Source organism: Aptenodytes patagonicus, chromosome W (assembly GCF_965638725.1).
Source record: "Aptenodytes patagonicus chromosome W, bAptPat1.pri.cur, whole genome shotgun sequence".
NCBI classification, from domain to species: Eukaryota; Metazoa; Chordata; class Aves; order Sphenisciformes; family Spheniscidae; genus Aptenodytes; species Aptenodytes patagonicus.
The window spans coordinates 11526120-11543961 of record NC_134981.1 but is presented as its reverse complement, the minus strand read 5'-3'; the positions used below and the strand labels follow the sequence as shown (position 1 = coordinate 11543961).

The following is a 17842-nucleotide window of genomic DNA, read 5'->3' as shown; positions in this document are numbered from 1 at the left end:
TGGGCACTAGTGGAGCAAACTGTGAATCACAAGATATAGTCCTGTTTAAATAATAAAACATAATAAATGCAAGGCAATAGTCGTCCGTCCCCCCCCTTCATTTGCCCTTCATGGTGCTCTACAAGAACAAATGGGATGTTATTTTTAGACTTTCATTTCTTCAGGAGGAAGGCAGCGGAGGAGCTCCTGAGCAACCACATGAAGGAGAGGAATGCAGTAGCTAGTGTTCCCAAGCAAGGTGGCTCCATCTGAGCCTTTGCTCAGAAGCGGTACTGCTTACTTGCTGCCTGTTATAATACTAATTTCTGAAAATTACAGGGGATGGCTCAAAAGCACATCTTCAATTCTCAAATACTAATTCTTCAAAGTAAATAAAGTTTAGTAGGACACAATTTACATCCTTGGGAACCTCACTACTATCCTACATTAATTGCAGCTGTAGCAACCTTTTCCAAGTCCTATGTGAGGAATAATTGTCAAGTCAACTTTTTTATTCATATCTAATATCTATACTCTGCCTCAACTAAAAGTTATGGTATTGATGCAAGAATCAGTGAAATTCTACAGTCTTTCTGAAACAGGTCAAAAAGATACTCATAGTGATCTTATAACACGTGAATTTGCAACTAAAGATCAAGGGAAGTATCTCCTCCCTCCTCCCTTAGGATTAAAGGATATCACTTAAATACTTTAATTTGCTTTATGCAGATAGGCCTGTCAGAATGCATGGACTGCATATTGAAAGATTTGGGCCTAGAGTGTAGATACCAAGATGGTGTATTTTAACAAGACATAACTAGGCTTTAACTCAGCTTGGTTATACAACTAAACCAAGCTGTGAATTCCAAGTTTTGCTAATTTGATCTTTGCTTTTGCAAAACAAACATAATTTTGAGTATTCAAAAAAAGGGGATGGGGGCAAGGTGAAAGGAGAAATCAATATGAGCAGCCTTTTGTTTTAGTGATGTAAAACTAAACCCTACTTCGAAAACTAGTCTATTTTAGTTAATTTTTTTGGTAAATATTGATGGCATCACTGGATCTGAGCATGGTTTATTTATGCTAGATCTTGAGCTAGCTCGGTTGCATACATATGTCTAAGGTAACTCTCCCATTGATACAATAAGCATTAACAGGCCAGGAAAGGTGATGCTTTGCTTCAGTTGCACTTTCCACGAGGGCTGCTACTACTGAGCTTGCTACCAGCGAAACCACAATGGCTCCCTGGTGACAGCTGCGCGCGCGGGGACGGGCGGGTGCCGTGAACGTCCTCGCGCTTAGGCGACAGCAAGAGAGGACGCAGCCGGCGGCGCCCCGTGCGTGTCGTCGCCAGTCACGTGGCGGCGGGAACGGCAATTGCGATAGGCTGAGTCGGCGCTGGTGCGGTGTAAACAGGCAGCATGGCGGCGGCGCTAGGTGGTTTGGGTCTTTTGCAAGGTAGAGTCGGGTTAGCTGCTGCAGCTGCCGCGGCTTTCTTTAGTCGGCCCGGTTGCAGGGCGCTGGTGTGGGGAGGTGGTGCCGTTTTCTCCTCGGCCGGAAGGAGCTACAGTTTCGAGGCGAAGGAGGAGGAGCTGCGGGTCCGGTACTTAGATGACGAACACAAAGGTAACGAGGGAAAGGCGTCGGCAGCTCCTCTGTGGCAGCGACGGAGTGGCCTTTCTGTGCTGTTTTCGCCTAGCTCCTGTCTAGCGGTGGTCTGTCCCGGCTCTGAAGAGTGCCCTGTGCCGCCCGGCTGGGGTAACCTGCGCGATGTCATGGCATTGCGGGATGGCTGCGACCGCGGGGCAAGGAGCGGGGAGGCGGGCTGTGAGGGGTGGGAAGAGAGTGCTGGTGGCTGCTCTTGCTCCTCTTCATCATCTCTGTCACGACTGCTAGTTTTATCACACGTTGTTAGGATTTACCGACGTTTCGCTTAAAACCGGGGTAAGCTTCCCCACTGTCGTGGTTTAACTCCAGTTGGCAACTGAGCACCACACAGCCGCTCGCTCACCCTTCCCTCCCCCCCCCCCCGTGGGATGGGGAGAGAATCGAAAGAGCAAAAGTAAGAAAACTCGTGGGTTGAGATAAGAACAGTTTAATACTTGAAATAAAATAATAATAATAAAATGTAATGAAAAGTAAAACAACAAGAGGGAGAGCGAGCGCAGAACAAAACCCGGGGGGGGGGGAGGGGGAAAACCAAAACCAAGTGATGTAACTGCCTACTGACTGATGTCCAGTCAGTCCCTGAGCAGCGGTCACTGTCCCCCAGCCAACTCCCCCCAGCTTATATACTGAGCATGATGTCATATAGTATGGAATACTCCTTTGGCCAGTTTGGGTCAGCTGTCCTGGCTGTGCCCCCTCCCAGCTTCTTGTGCACCTCCTCGCTGGCAGAGTATGGGAAGCTGAAAAGTCCTTGACTTAGTGTAAGCACTGCTTAGCAACAACTAAAACATCAGTGTGTTATCACATTATTCTCCTGCTAAATCCAAAACACAGCACTATACCAGCTACTAGGAGGAAAATTAACTCTGTCCCAGCTGAAACCAGGACACCCACTCTAGACTTTATTTTTAAAAAGTACTGTATGTGCAAAGTACGCTTTTTTGACTTGGCATCTGGTGGCTACTTTAGTGGGAGAAAATAAAGTCTAGCAACAAAATGTTACAATTATGCTTCTTCTCATATCTGTTATGCTTGTGTTCAGGGGTAGACAGGGACACAGAAGTTGCATCCACAATTTCTTTTCTGGAAAATGTGGCTTCTACGTTCTTGCTCATTTCATGTTGCTTTCCTACTAACCTCTTCCTCCTCCTTGGTTCTAGTGCTGTCAGCTACTGCCAGCCTTGTTCTCCAACTCTCTCCTCACCTATACCAAGCGTCTTGTTTTGTTCTGTGTGATTGAAGTCCATGCTCCAGAGTAATCCGTAGCCAGTGTATCACAATTTGGAAACTGTATTTCCTCCTTTGGTTTACTGTTCACCAAACTTTGGAGGTGCTCCTTCTTTGGAGGTGTTTCATCTCCTTTGGTGTTTGTTGCTTCCTTCCCATTGCATACAGTCAGGCTAGGGATGGTAGAGAAATAATAACTGCAAGTTGTCCTTCTGAAGATTTATTTTTGGAGCCATGATGTTGTACCTACCCCTATAGAGAGGGCACTAGTCTGATGTGCTCTTCTGCAGCATGTGAATTTCTTTGTGGATAGCAGGTCTTGAAATAACCATGTTCTGAGATGCACAATTCGGTTTACGTCTTTCAGAACGTTAACTCAATTATTTTGGAGTTGCTGCAAATTTAGGCAGATGCCTATGAGTTGGGGTTTTTTTTTGGGGGGGAGGTGTATAGAGAGGCTACTTTGAATTTTAGCATGAGGTTTAGAAAAATAATCCTTTCTTCAAAGGAAAACTGAGGTTCTACTCTCATTTGACTGCAGGTTTTGCTGTCATTGTTAATAGCTAGTAAGGTTGATGATGTAATCTGATCTTAAAATCTACTTAGTGATTGTTCTGTACCCAAATCCTTCCACTTCCTTAAAGATGTGCTGCTTTATCCCCATTTTCTCAACCAGCTGTGGAATTGGGAATTGGTTTGAAACAGTTATTTTAATTTTGTAATGGTATTTTTGATTTGAGGTGGAGGCAAGGCAGGAGGAAAGAAAACTTGTAAAACGCTGGAGGTATGTTTTTGCTTGCTTTGTAATTTTCCAACAAGTTTTAGAAAATACTTGAGTAATTATGATACTACATAAGATCATTTTTATTTCTGCTATTACAAAGCAGGTAATTGAAGTAGGTACTCTGTTTCAGCTTTTGAATCAGCCAGGAATCGTTGCTTCTGTAATGTTATCAAGGTGTTCTGTACTCTGTATCTATCTTAAGTTCATTGCTGGGAGTTTTTGATGCAGATACTGTAAATTACTGTGCCAGACAGAGCCAGTTCCAAGACAGATCCACTGCTGGCCAAAGCTGAGCCAATCAGTGAAGCTGGTGGTGCCTCTGTGAAAACGTATTTAAGAAAGGTTAAAAAAAAAAAAAATTGTGCAGCAGGGGAGAGAGAGATATAGGATTGGGGGGAAATGTGTAAGGAAAAAAAATCCCGCAGACATCAAAGTCAGAAAAGAAGGAGGGGGAGGAGGTGCTCCAGGTGCTGGAGCAGATATCCACACTGCAGCCTGTGGAGGAACCCATGCTGGAGCAGGTGGATATGCCCTGAAGGAAGCTGCAGCCCATAGAGAGGAGCTCCTGCCAGGAGCCTGCTCCTGCATGAACTGCAGCCCATGGAGGAGCCATGCTGAAGCAGTCTTTTCCTGAAGGACTGTAGCCTGTGGAGAGGACCCACACTGGAACAGTTCTTGAAGGACTGCAGCCCATGGGAAGGACCCACGCTGGAGCAGGGGAAAAGTGTGAGGAGGAAGGAGCGGCAGACAGGAACTGTTTTGAACTGACTGCAACCCCTGTTCCCCCTGCACTGCTGGTAGGGAGGCAGAAGGGTCTTGAATGAAGGAGTGAAGCTGAGCCTGGGAATTATTATTTTCCCATTTAATAATCATGCTATTTAAGTTGAGGGGGAGAAAATAAGGACAAACAAATGATGTTTCTACTGCAACATTCGAACTGATGCACATGTAATCGATCAACAAGCCAGCTGATCTCTATCTTGACTAAGGGAGTTGTGGAGGTATGGTTGGAGCTGTGTAGCCAAGCACTGAGCACAGTTTATGCTGTAGCTTGGGGGAGAATTCATTTATTTAACTGAAACTTTAGTTTTCCATTTGATCCTATTCCCTCTGTGTTCAGAATTGCTCATCTTAGCTGTGATAACACTTCTTGCTTTAAGTCTCAGAAGGCAGCCTACCTAAATATGTAAACATATGCTTTACAACTGAGTGTCTTTCCTGATTGCATGTTAAAACTTTGTATGCAAATGTGAAACTTGTGCATGCAATTGTGTAATTACACATTCAAACTTTGTAAGCACTGTTTCCATGTGAAGGCATTAGGGGATATATTTTAGTTCTTAAGATATATATCACTTCTGTGATACTAAAATGTTCAACAATGGAAAAGGTAAGTTGATTTTTTTTTTCTTCCCTAGCACAAAGTAGCTAAATAATTACACTGGCATGTTTTTGGTGTGCTGGTGGTGTTTTGTTTTTTTTTTCAGTGCTCATTTATACTTTTTTTTTTATGGCAAAATAGTATACACATAGATAATATATATTTTTCTATACAATATACAATAATGATACAGTTTTTTCCCCCTCCAGGAATTGTGGTGCTTGGATTAAACAGATCTCATGCCAGGAATGCACTTAACAAAAATCTTTTAAAAATGGTAAGTCAAAAAAAAATACCTTCTAGTATGAAGGTAAGTATTAGAATTAAATGCTTAAAAAAATGTTTGGTTATTCCCTTCCCTCCTTTTCTCTGTAGATGACAAAAGCTGTGGATGCTTTGAAATCTGATAAAAAAGTACGAACTGTTATATTCCGGAGTGAAGTCCCAGGGATATTCTGTGCTGGTATGCAAACTTTTTTTTTTCCCCCCTGAGAAGCTGGAAATCTGTACTCTAATGTTGCACAAAAATAAGGTGTGGGTTCCAAGGAAACATATCTTTTGTTTATATTCTTCTCAGTAGCTAGCAAAATCTTTTTGTAGTATTTTCCTCAATTGCTAACAAGAGTCAAATATCTGTTTTATTCTTTCTGTGTCAAAGTATTTCAAAATGTATGATAGATTATTCATGGTGGTGGAAAGTTATTTAATTGAGCTCATATAAAGTATTGCCTGTACTTCTTAAATGAGGACTAAATGAAACCCTTGTCCTGTCACTACAGGTCCTGGTAAAAAGTCTCTCTCTGTCTTATAAGCCCCCTTTATATACTGAAATGCTGCAATAAAGTCTCCCCGGAGCCTTCTCTTCTCTAGGCTGAACAACCCCAACTCGCTCAGCCTTTCCTCATAGGAGAGGTGTTCCAGCCCTCTGATCGTTTTCGTGGCCCTCTGGACCTGCTCTAACAGGTCCATATCTTCCTTGTACTGGAGACCCCAGAGCTGGACGCAGTACTCCAGGTGGGGTCTCACCAGAGCAGAGTAGAGGGGCAGAATCACCTCCCTCGACCTGCTGGCCACGCTTCTTTTGATGCAGCCCAGGATACGGTTGGCCTTCTGGGCTGCGAGCGCACATTGCTGGCTCATGTCCAGCTTTTCATCCACCAGTACCCCCAAGTCCTTCTCGGCTCTCCATCCCTTCATCCCCCAGCCTGTATTGATACTGGGGGTTGCCCTGACCCAGGTACAGGACCTTGCACTTGGCCTTGTTGAACCTCATGAGGTTCACATGGGCCCACTTCTCGAGCTTGTCCAGGTCCCTCTGGATGGCATCCCTTCCCTCTAGCCAGTCAGCTGCACCACTCAGCTTGGTGTCATCTGAAAAGTTGCTGAGGGTGCACTCGATCTCGTTGTCTATGTCGTTGATGAAGATATTGAACAGTATTGGTCCCAGTATGGACCCCTGAGGGACACCACTCGTTACTGGTTTCCACTTGGACATTGAGCCATTGACTGTAACTCTCTGGATGTGGCCATCCAGCCAATTTCTTATCTGTCAAACCCATATCTCTCCAGTTTAGCAGCAGAATGTTGTGGGGGACTGTGTCAAAGGCCTTACAGAAGTCCAGGTAGAGGACATCGGTTCCTCTTCCCTTATCAGCCATCACAGTCACTCCATCATAGAAGGCCAGTATAGGAAATATGAGAGCAGGAATATTGTTTTGGTTTTTTGTTTGTTTGGGGGGGGGGGGGGGGGGGGGTATGCTATTGGAATTGTATTTCTGAGCTCCAAGTACTTATTTGATATTCTTTGTTCGCTGGTTTTGCAGAGCTGCTTTGTTGCCTGTCCCTTTTTTTTTTTTTTTTTTGAAAAAAAAGCTTAGAATACGTATGCACAGCTGACTGTAGACAAGATGTAAAGGTGTTTGTGTGGACATTAGGAAGGGAAATTAACCCTGAAAGAAGGAATGTGAAAGAGTAGGGCTGGATAGCTAGAGTCTGGATCTTGCATCAGGGAGTGGGGATAGAGCATGTACCAATAACCTGTGATTTTTCAAATAAAAAAAAAAAGGCAGGGGGGAGGCAGGGCAACAGATAAAAGGAGGAGCCTGAGAAAGGAAACTATTTCACTGGTTCAGTAGCAACGTTGGACAGTAGTAACTGAAATTCAGGGTGAATTGGAAGACTTGAGGTAGAATTGGGCAATTAAAATAAGCAGAAAGCTCAGGTGCTGGCTAGGTTTTTCCTGTAGATGAGATTAAGGGGTGTCTTTTTTTAATATTAAGGAAAAAAATCAACAGCAAAAAAAGAAACTCAAAAGAAAACCTACTAGATAAAACATAGCGGGCATATGGAAAAAAAATAGATAAAGGCTTAGGGAAGTAGGGTGAAGGGAGGGGCATGTTTGATGTAACAAGGAATTTTCAGGGGGGACTTACCTAGGAAACTGAGTAGATGAGAGGAGAATGTTTTCAAACTTCTAAATGTAAAGGGACAATGTGTTGTTTCAAGATTATTTAATTTCTTTAATGTAAATAAATAAAAAATATATGCAAGGATCATCTTGTGAAGTGTTGTCATGTTTTGCTTTGTATTATAATGAGATGGTGGAGTTCAGAATCTTGGGAGGAGGGTAAAGAAGCAAGCTTACAATCCTGGACTTGAGGAGAGCAGACTTTGGCCTCTTCAGGGATCTGCTTGGAAGAGTTGCATAGGATAAAGCCCTGGAGGGAAGAAGGGCCTGAGAAAGCTAGTCAATATTCAAGGATAAGGAATAGTCAAAAGGAAAGGAAGACTAGGGAAAAATATGGGGCAGTGCATTGAAAAGGCTGAGGTATTGAATGCCTTCTTTGCATCAGTCTTTACTAGCAAGACTGGCCTTCAGTAATCTCAGAGATCAGTGGGAAAGTCTGGAGCAAGGAAAACCTACCCTTCGTAGAAGAGGATCAGGTCAGGGAATACTTAAGCAAACCACCAGTGGGTTGTGCTGCCATCTGGAGGGACCTGGACAGGCTGGAGAAATGGGCTGACAGGAACCTTATGCAGTTCAAGAAGTGCCAAGTCCTGCACCTGGGGAGGAATAACCCCATGTACCAGTACATGCTGGAGGCAGACCAGCTGGAAAGCAGCTTGGCAGAAAAGGACCTGGGGGGGTGGGGGGTGGGGGTGGGGGGTGTGTGTGTCCTGGTGGACACCAAGCTGACCATGAGTCAGTAACGTGCCCTTTCTGCAAGGAAGGCTAACAGTATCCTGGGCTGCATTAGGAGGAGTGTTGCCAGCAGGTCGAGGGAGGTGATCCTTCCCCTCTACTCAGCACTGGTGAGGCCACAACTGGAATAGTGTGTCCAGTTCTGGGCTCCCCTGTATGAGAGATGTGGATATACAGGTTGGACTCTGTAATACAGTCACATGGAACTACAAAGTTGGTGTTTTTAAACTGGCTTATGTGTTCTGGAAAGTATATGAACAGAGCCAAAGTATATATCTTTGGCTGCTGAAGAACATAGTGAGGCTGATAAAACACTGTGGGTAGTGGTGGGTTTTTTTTGTTTGGGGTGTGGTGTGTGGTGTCTTTTTTTTTGTTTGGGGGGTGGTGGGTTTTTTTTTGTTTGGGGGGTTTTTTAAATTACTTTGCTTAAATAGTTTAAAGTGTTTCCTTGGGCTATTAATCCAGTAGGAAAAAAAAAAGCATACAATGTATGTGATATTTCCTGTAAATATTTTTTCAGTGACAACCACCTTAAAAATACTGAATGCTTTATAGACTGTATATTTCTGAGAGGGCAGAATCTGGTTGGTTCTTCAGTTTATTCAGGGGAGGGTAATGGGAAGCAGGGACAACCTTTAAAATTGATTGTAAATGCATGGGGGGAAAAATTGATCAAGTTGAATGCCTGAAGTTATTAAATTTAAATATTAGGTACAAAATAAGTTGTTCTTATGTTATAGAGAAGTAGTCACAAAGCATAGACATATTGTCAAAAAGAGCGATCTAAATGTTTGGACATACAATTTCGCTGTATGGGAATCAGAGTTGTTCTCCAGGGTATCCTCTGAAGGCTATACTTAGCCTTTGTGAATTCCCTCCCTATGTCTAATTTTTACCAAGCTGAGTGAAATTTGTGGAAACGGGTTTATTTTTTGTATTGCTGCTTGCTTTTATTTACTGAAAATATAGGTTTTGAAGCCTGACTTTAGTCATTTGGTTATGAAAATATTAGCTCTAAACTTCATTAATGAGAATAAATATAACTGTATAGCTTACAAATAACCAAATTAAATGGGATCCTGAACAGTTAGAGAACTACAGCTTTGTGAGATGTTTGAAACTGACCTAGTGTCAGGTCTTTGGATGGTTAGAGAAATGATACAGAAGTCTCCTGAGCAGAAACTTCTTGTGACTTGGGGTATATAAACTCGACATAAGTACGAGTTGTGGAAAAGCATCTTCAAGTGTATGTTAGAATTTAAATGGAAGTGACATCTTGTCAAGTTGATACTGAAGCAGTGAAAAGCACTTCACTGAAATATGTGGAATAGTGAAATGTGCATGCATAACTTAAAGTACTATAACCAATTTTCAAATAGTTAAGTCTTTTCTAGAGTGGACTTCAGAATGAACTATATTAAAATGCAAAAAGATACCAGATGAATGCAAAACATTTTATATTGAGGAAAACCTATGTTCTGCTGTGGATGTCTTTAGGTATTCAGACAATGCTTTTCTTTTCCTTTCTCCTGTTCCTCTTACAATGAGAGTAGAGTCTTACAGACTCTTTATGAATATAAAATATGTCTAAATTCTTATTTCAGTATTTAGAGAATAATTCAGTATATTAGAGAATAATTAGAAATAGTTTTGCTCTATATTTGTCTTTTTTAAAGGCTTGATCAATAGTTGTCTTTGGTCCTGTTACTGGGTTATGTGAGCTTGTATGTAATGGAAATACATCTTCAGTAGTTATGTATATACTGCAACTGCAGTGCATTTAACTTTGGTTTTACAAATATGTTCTATAGTATTCCTATTGGTTTATACAAAACCACTTTTTTTAGGTCATGTATGTAGACATCTTCCTACGTTTTATATGCTTATTACAGTCGAATTCAACTTTTGGACTACAGTCCTTGTGGCACTGGCCCTAAAGAGTACTTAGAAGCGGTTTTGAATTTGGTATACTGCAGCTCTCCTAAATGCACATGCTTTCCCTACCTGTATTAGAGAAGCTTGTAATTAGTTGACTACTAGTGTGTCCTTGTAACCTTGGGCCACAGTCTATACTATGTAAAAAATTTTTTCTATATTCATCTGAAATGGAAACAGCAATTACCTATGTGTAGAATTTAGAGATGCTCAAACTCGAATGCTGCAAAAACTGCATGACTCTACTAAAAACTTAAAGCACCATCGCCTGACCACTTTTGGTATTTTTGTGTGTGTATCAGACTGAGGACTGCAAGATTCAGTGTTGAAGTCTTTGATTTAGTATGGTAGACTAGTGGAAAGGATGCTGTATCTGAACAGTCTTTGTTTCCACAGAAGTGAGCAAACTCTGCTCAGCATGTTTGCAGTTCTGTTCAGCAAAATCTTTAATATGGCACAGTTTGTCATCCATAGGCAAGCTATAGGCTTTGTAGATACCAGCAGGCATATTAGAGTTAGATAACTGTTGATTTCTTATCCAAAGCTAGAGAAATATCTATGCAGTCTTCATTGGTATCTCCAGCTCATATAAAGTCACAGTGTAGTTCAGGTGGGTTTTCTTACAAATTTCTTACAAATTTACTTTCCTTAAACTGTGTAGTAGGAACTTTCATTTTAAATTTGATTCTATATGCATATCTTAGCTATCTCTGTGGAATGAATAGGATGTTATATGTGGTAGCTGAAAGCTTTGATTCACTTTTTAATTATGCACACATGGGTATTTTGTCTGCAAAGCATAAAACTTTCTTATTTTACACAGGCAAAAGATTTCAGTAGTGGTTGGCTTTGATTTGTGTTGTGGTTTGTCAAGCATATAGGTTTAAACATAGAAAAATGCTAGATGAAGGCAAAATAAAATTCATTAATTTACATGGTGGCATTACTGCCCTAAAACTTAAATTATGTTTTCGCAGTGAACGATTTTTAAGAATATTAACTTGAAGCATATATCTGTTAGCAAAATAATATTAATAACTTTTATTATTGTGGTGTATATTGTTAACAAACATTAATTCTATTTAAACAAAGTTTTGCACTCCTTAGATGTTACACTATCTCTAAGTAAATGTATTTGTTTCATGAGGTATTGCAGTTTCTATTCAGAATTAGGAATTAATTTATCCTGAATAAATTTCAGGATGAAAAAGCTCTATTTCTGAAATACAGAGAATTATTGGAAATTTGGAGGGAAAAAAATGTTAGTAAATCTTTACTTTCTGAGTTTGAATTTAAGTTGACTGTAATGTTGTCCTCAAATACGTACGCACAGCTCCCTTTTGGGATAATCCTAACCTGATAAACATTGTTTGGGGTTCTACCACTGATTTCAGCTAAACTTGGGTTTCTCACATTGGTTTCTGTAGGAGTTGCACATACCTGCCTTTGAGGAAAGTTGTTTACATGTACAATGAAGGGTGGTGGGTTTTTTTAGTAGTTACAAGTTAAGCTATAATGTGTGTCAAAGTTGGTCCTTTGCCTCGGTATTTTAGTTCAGTAGCTTAAGTGGTATTTTTCCTATGTGGAGGAGGAGGAATATTAATGCAATCTGCTTAATTTCTTTGTATGGGAATGAGCTGTGTGTACACAGCAATTCTAAATGTTAATTGGTGAGGTAGGGCATGTTTTATACTCCTGCTTGAAAGCATAGTAAGCTTATTATTCCTTATTAACTTGTTTCCTCAGGTTATTAAACATATTAAAACTGGTCCATGCTACACAGTTTTTAGTAGTAGTAGTTTTGGTAGTTCTTGCCACCAAGGTACAGAGAAATCAGAGTACACAGAAGGTACCTGCATATCTTCTGATACTCTTGGATGTCACCTCATTATTGAAATTTTGTTGTGTAAACAGGGTTGGCCCATTTGCTTTTAGCCAGATCAGAGGGCAAGCTCAAAATAACATTGTTACAGTAAGAATTTAATACTTTATTCTACCTCAATAACCTGTGCATGAGTTGCTTCCTTTCCTCTTCTCAGAGAAAAGGCACTTTGGGCACCTTTTGACACTCGGTAGAATGACTTCACTGTTTGATTTTGGTGTGCCAGATTTGTAAAAGAATTACTATTTAATAAATGTATTAGAGTGTAATTACACTTTTGAATATGATATATAACCTGTTACAATTTATGCCTTTTTTTAGTTTACAGCTTTTGTAGCGTATTATAGAGGTATGTGTCAAAGCATTTTATAGAATAGTACTGTACAGGAAAATTTCAGGGTATTTAAATATGGCATTTGGAAAGAGAAGCTTGTACAAAGATGTTTGGAACAGATTTCTCAAATACAGCAGTTTTTCAACAGTAAATAAATTCTGTTTAGAAAGCGTGAAAATATCCAAATAAGGCAAGAGGCATAGGGATCAGAGCAATCACTGTTAAAATTAGTTTCTTTTGGTGTATTTTCTAAGTTGAATAGCCTTCCTTGTCATAGAAAAGTGTAGGTAAGAAAATTCTGGTGAATAACAGCAATATGCTTATCTTGCTGGACTCCCTTTGTCTTTCTCAAATAAACATTTTCTCTGGCATCACTGTGAAATGCAAGTCAAACACATGCTGCAAAAACTCTAGATTAACAATGTAAAACAGCCAGACATTGAATAGCCAAATGTTTTAACAATAAAAAGAGAGTTAATTGTATCAGGGTTCTAACACTCATGGGAAGTAAGGAAAAAAATAATTAATATTTTTGTGTTCTCCCAGTTTTGGGGAGGGAAATATGAGGGTGATGGGTCAAAATCAGAGATATTCTTCAGGATTGCAAACTTAAGTAATGATGCCAGTAATATTTAAAACAGCATGCATCTTCCTCAGAGTAGCTTTAAGGATTGATCTACCTATACCAAATTGTTTATGTACTTACTGATCAGCAGATCTGGAAAACCCTGTGCATATCTCCAAAAGAATGCTGTTTGTACTGGTATTTTGCGAACAGGACTGTTAATTTGAAGCTTGCAGTACAGTTCTCTCCTACCAGTTTGTTTGATAAATTTGGAAGTAATGCTTCTTTTGAATGAAGTTGATTCAAGAAAAGTTTCTTCATGAGTGGAGAGTATCTGTCCTAATCCTAATGTAGCTGTAGGAGGAAGCTGCTGGTAGTAGTGTCAACATAGTCTTTCACTGTACTAACTCCTAATAATTTGAAAATGGCACTGCATAGCCTTTAAAAGGGGGTTTGTAAAGTGCTGGGAGCAGAGAGGTGAGAATTGGTGAGCATGACCCCAAGTCCTAGAATCACAACTAGTTTTGATTAGCTTTTGCTGTGTTTCTGGGTGGATAGGATCCAGCCAATGGGGCAAAGCATCAAGATGCCAAAACCTGTAATATGGAGAAAACAATGACTCATATTTCAGTATGAACCGGATGGATGTGGGGACATAATTACAGTGTACAATCAAATCTGCAACAGTTAGTGTGCCTCAGCTCAGTGGCAATTAGGGCTTCCCTTTTCTTACATTTCTGGGTAGAAAGGCTTAGAGAACACTGCATTCAGTGTGATATAGAGTCACAAAGCCAGAGTACAACCCCTGAAGTCTGTTGGAAGTGGATATGGGGAAGGGAATAGGCCAAATGTATCCATAGATTTCAACTGTGGTCCATGGGAAAGTTGCAGAGGTTCATTCTGTGAGTTGTGATTTGCAGATCTTCAGCTGCTTTGTTGCTCTCAGCAGTTGAGCAAATATTGTTTCCAGATACCTTAAGGTACTAAACTTGGAATGAGAGGAGGAATCTTTGATTTCACTAGCTGAGAGAACAGAAGTCTCAGCTTGAAGCTGTACTCTTCTTCATGACTGCCTTCAGTAACTTAACCTTTCCTACTTCTGACTTGAGAACAGATTTCAAAGAAACATGAATAGTTCTTCACTATATGGATCAAGAAATTCTTTGATCAGTGGTTGAATCTTATAACAGGAAGAAAAGTATTAAGTCGGTGGCAGTTCCATCTTCTGTGAACCAGAGGATGCTGAGGCGAGTGTTCTGTTGGAGTGAAATGAATGGTTTCTGCCTAAAAGTCTCTGAAAAAGTTTCAGTTACTATTATTACAATGCTTTGGAGTGTTAAAATAGGAAAGTGTTAGTAAAAGAACTTTCTTTTTTCATTTTCTTGACAGTGATGAGGGAGAAATACTTAAAAAGAGGGAAATGTAAGATTGCAGAAGTTGGGTGAGGCACTAAGATCAAATACTAGAAATTATTTTTACAATATTCAAAATCATTAATTTTAAAATGACAGTTACCTTTTAATCCATTCCTATGAAAGTTTTTGTTGAAAGCTTAATATATTTCCTCAAAGAAATATATTCTAAATATATAAAGAAGTCTGCAGCTTTTGTATTTTTTAATAAAGTTATTTTTTGTGTTGAGTCCATTTTTTTTTTTTAGTCCAAATAAATCAAAACCTAAAAATTGCCTTAACAGTAATACTAAAGATATTCTTAGGTTCACTATTTCTCTTTTAAAGTTGACTTTTCAAGGGTATGCCAAGTGAGCAGGATTTTGGTGTATGAAAGTTTTGAGTAATTTTCTAGTTCCTAAAGTACAGGGTTTCTTGTTGTTCTTACATGGGCAATAAATTGCTTCTAGACAGAGTTGTAGATGCCAAACATTAAGAAACTGATGTCAGAGAAGTGATTTTTTTTTTTTTATTCACACACTTCCTGATGTAGCTTTTAAAGCATGTTTTGCCATCATGTTTTGTAAAGCTGTTCCTTTCAGTTACAGAACTCTATACATAAATGCATTTGTAAATGTTGTTTGCAGTTGTATAGGACTTAAAGGTCTATCCAGATTTATGCACACTTGCATGCAAATTTTGTTTGCCTTTGAGGTTCCTGGCAAGTTTTCTGTATGCATTAATTGTGAATTACTAAGGTAGACAATTGTAGCGATTTTGCTGCAGTACAGACCACAGTAACCCCTATTTTAGACTGACTGCTCAACTGGCCTGCCACACTGTCTTCAGTTGGGGCATATCCTAGAAGATCATTTGGAAGCTTTTGGCAAGGTATCTGGTAGTATAAACTGGACATTATTTAGTGGAAAACATACAAATGCAGGTAGGACTGATGCTTCATTGTTTTTGTATTGGACATGCATAGGAGAACATAGGCCCTAGTAAAATGGCAAGCTTTGCTATGATGAATGTAAAAGGGGAGCAATGTAGAGCTTGCTTTTTTTGAGAATGTTATCTTAAAATGGTAGCTGGATGTCTATCAGAAAATGTCAGTGTTGTGAGTTTTAACTACTGCTGTCAACAGCAATATATCTAAAACTGTGTTTGACAGAGGGTCTAGCATGAGTAAAGTCCAGAAAGGTAAAATAGGCTCCCCATCTATGACTGATTAATTTTAAACTTGGTGTTAGATCTTAGCTGAATTAATCTGATGCCTTTTCCTAAATGGACAGTGTTTTGGTTCTCAGGGTATAGAAATTTAAAACTGTTTTTTGTCAGTTATATGTCTTGTGTTTAGTCCTTTCAGACATGCCAAGAGACTAATTTAATAGGTTCATTTTTACAAAATGGAAAAAAATGCACACTAAATTCTAGTGGGAATGTTGCACTTCTCCAGACAGTAAATGGGTATATGCAGATTTTTTTCTCATGTATTCTTTCTCTGTAAGAAAGATGGACTTTTCAAGATGGTCTTTTTCAAGATGGTCTTTTTCAATATGTTGTGGTTGCCTGTTTCTCTTTTTCCTTACCTGTTCATGAGAGAAAATGTCAGGTTCTCATAACAATGAATTTTTAAAAGCACATTTTTATAACCACCTCTATTTATACTGTGCTTTATAAACAATTATTTTTATATATTCATGATTAAAATGTTCATGTGAAGTTTTTGCATGCCCCCCCTCCCCCCTTGCTTTGGAAGGACCAAAAGGAAATATTGTATGTAACTTTTTCAAAAATACATTTCACTAAAATCACTGTAGAAGTGGTAGAAACATGAACCCTAGGTATTTTGTATTCTTTTTGTTATCATTTACTGGTAGATCATAATATGAAAAATGCATAATTAACAGACTTTGTGACATAGGAAAATAAAAGTATATGTCAGATGAAATATTAACTTCTGTTGTTCATAAACTATTTTAATTTGAGAAGAAGAAATATCACTGGGAGGAAGCTAGTGAAAATCTGGTGGCTATTTGAAATTTTTTTTTTTATAGTAAACATTGTGTGTTGTATTTTCCTTGAAATCTGTGTTAATGAATGCGATCAATTTGAACTGACCTTGTCTCAAAGTAGACTTACATTTTTTGGCACACAAATATTTTACTTCTGAAAACATATTTATGGTACTGTGTACAGCTTGCTACCATATATGTGAAATGTCACTTACAGGTGCTGACCTTAAAGAAAGAGCAAAAATGCACTCAAGTGAAGTTGGTTCTTTTGCCTCAAAAGCAAGAGCAACTATTAATGAAATGGGTAAGTAATCTCTCCCTTGAACAATGTATTGTTTAACTGTAATCTGAAAAGGTTAGATCAGACGAATAACATAAATATGCATGATTAATTCTTGACACATAATAGGATATCCACAACTATTTATATTGATGAGATGAATATGAATCATGAATCAACCAGTAGTGAAGCTGAGCACATATCCCAGAGACATACACGCACAGCCATGCACTGGACAGTCACACAACTGACTACACAGACTGCCCCATACAAGGTGCTGCCAACAGCACCCACATATAGGACTCATATAAGATATAAGCAGACAGTGGAGTCCCCTCTTCTTTGAATTGTAGAGATAGAAGTTCACTAGTGAAGGCACACACACAACACTCACATGCACATTCATGGATCCCCCAAGTACCGGCACAGTCTCTCTGTCTGTCTGGTACCACTGCCCAGATCCCAGACCCTCTTACCTGCTTCATGTGTCCCCTACTCACTGGCTAGTCCAGCTTGATGCTTTCTAGCAAACATGCATGCACGCACGCACTCACAGACTTGTCCCACAGGCACTCCACATTCGCAAGTCCATATGGTACGGAATATCCCTTTGGTCAGTTGGGATCAGCTGTATTGGCTGTGTCCCTTCCCAACCTCTTGCCTACCCCCAGCCTACTCGCTGGGTGGGACAGGCCTTGACGCCGCGTAAGTACTGTTCAAGAATAGCCAAAACATTGGTATGTTATCAACACTGTTTTAGGCACAACTGCAAAGCACAGCACCATATGGGTTGCTTATGAAGAAAGTTGACTCCATCCTAGCCAAAACTAGTACAATCTCCACCCCTTATTCCATACCATTTGCATCATGCTCAGGTCCCACATTATCTCATACATTTAAAGTATCCTCTAACAATCCCATTCGTATATTGTTTCATTTCTATACCCTACTCAAATCTTTCCACTTATTTACCTAACCCACACTGCATTACAATATTTGATCCTTTTATTGCATACCTTCCTTTTTCCTTCTATTCCATCTATTTCTCATTCCTGAAATTCCCTCTCATCAACACTTACAATTTATACTACATACTTAAACCGTCTTTTCATCTGACAATCAGGTTTATACATCCTCATTAACCACCATCCCCTGTCCATTGACATGCACACAGATATTATTCCCCCATTCCATGCCCC

At 39.6% G+C, this 17842-nt stretch overlaps 1 protein-coding gene across 2 annotated transcripts in view; it reads left to right on the top strand.

Moving 5' to 3' along the window:
* Nucleotides 1-1367: 1367 nt before the first annotated feature.
* Nucleotides 1368-17842, top strand: part of LOC143172069 (methylglutaconyl-CoA hydratase, mitochondrial-like) — a 114742-nt gene continuing 98267 nt past the window's right edge. Inside the window, exons 1-4 of one of the 2 annotated variants that reach the window (XM_076361303.1) lie at nt 1368-1605; nt 5249-5316; nt 5415-5502; nt 16581-16667. In XM_076361303.1, coding sequence (XP_076217418.1) covers nt 1401-1605; nt 5249-5316; nt 5415-5502; nt 16581-16667 — 448 coding nt within the window. In that variant the 5' untranslated portion in view covers nt 1368-1400. The remainder of the gene's footprint in view (nt 1606-5248; nt 5317-5414; nt 5503-16580; nt 16668-17842) is intronic. The other variant, XM_076361304.1, reaches the window with a different exon arrangement.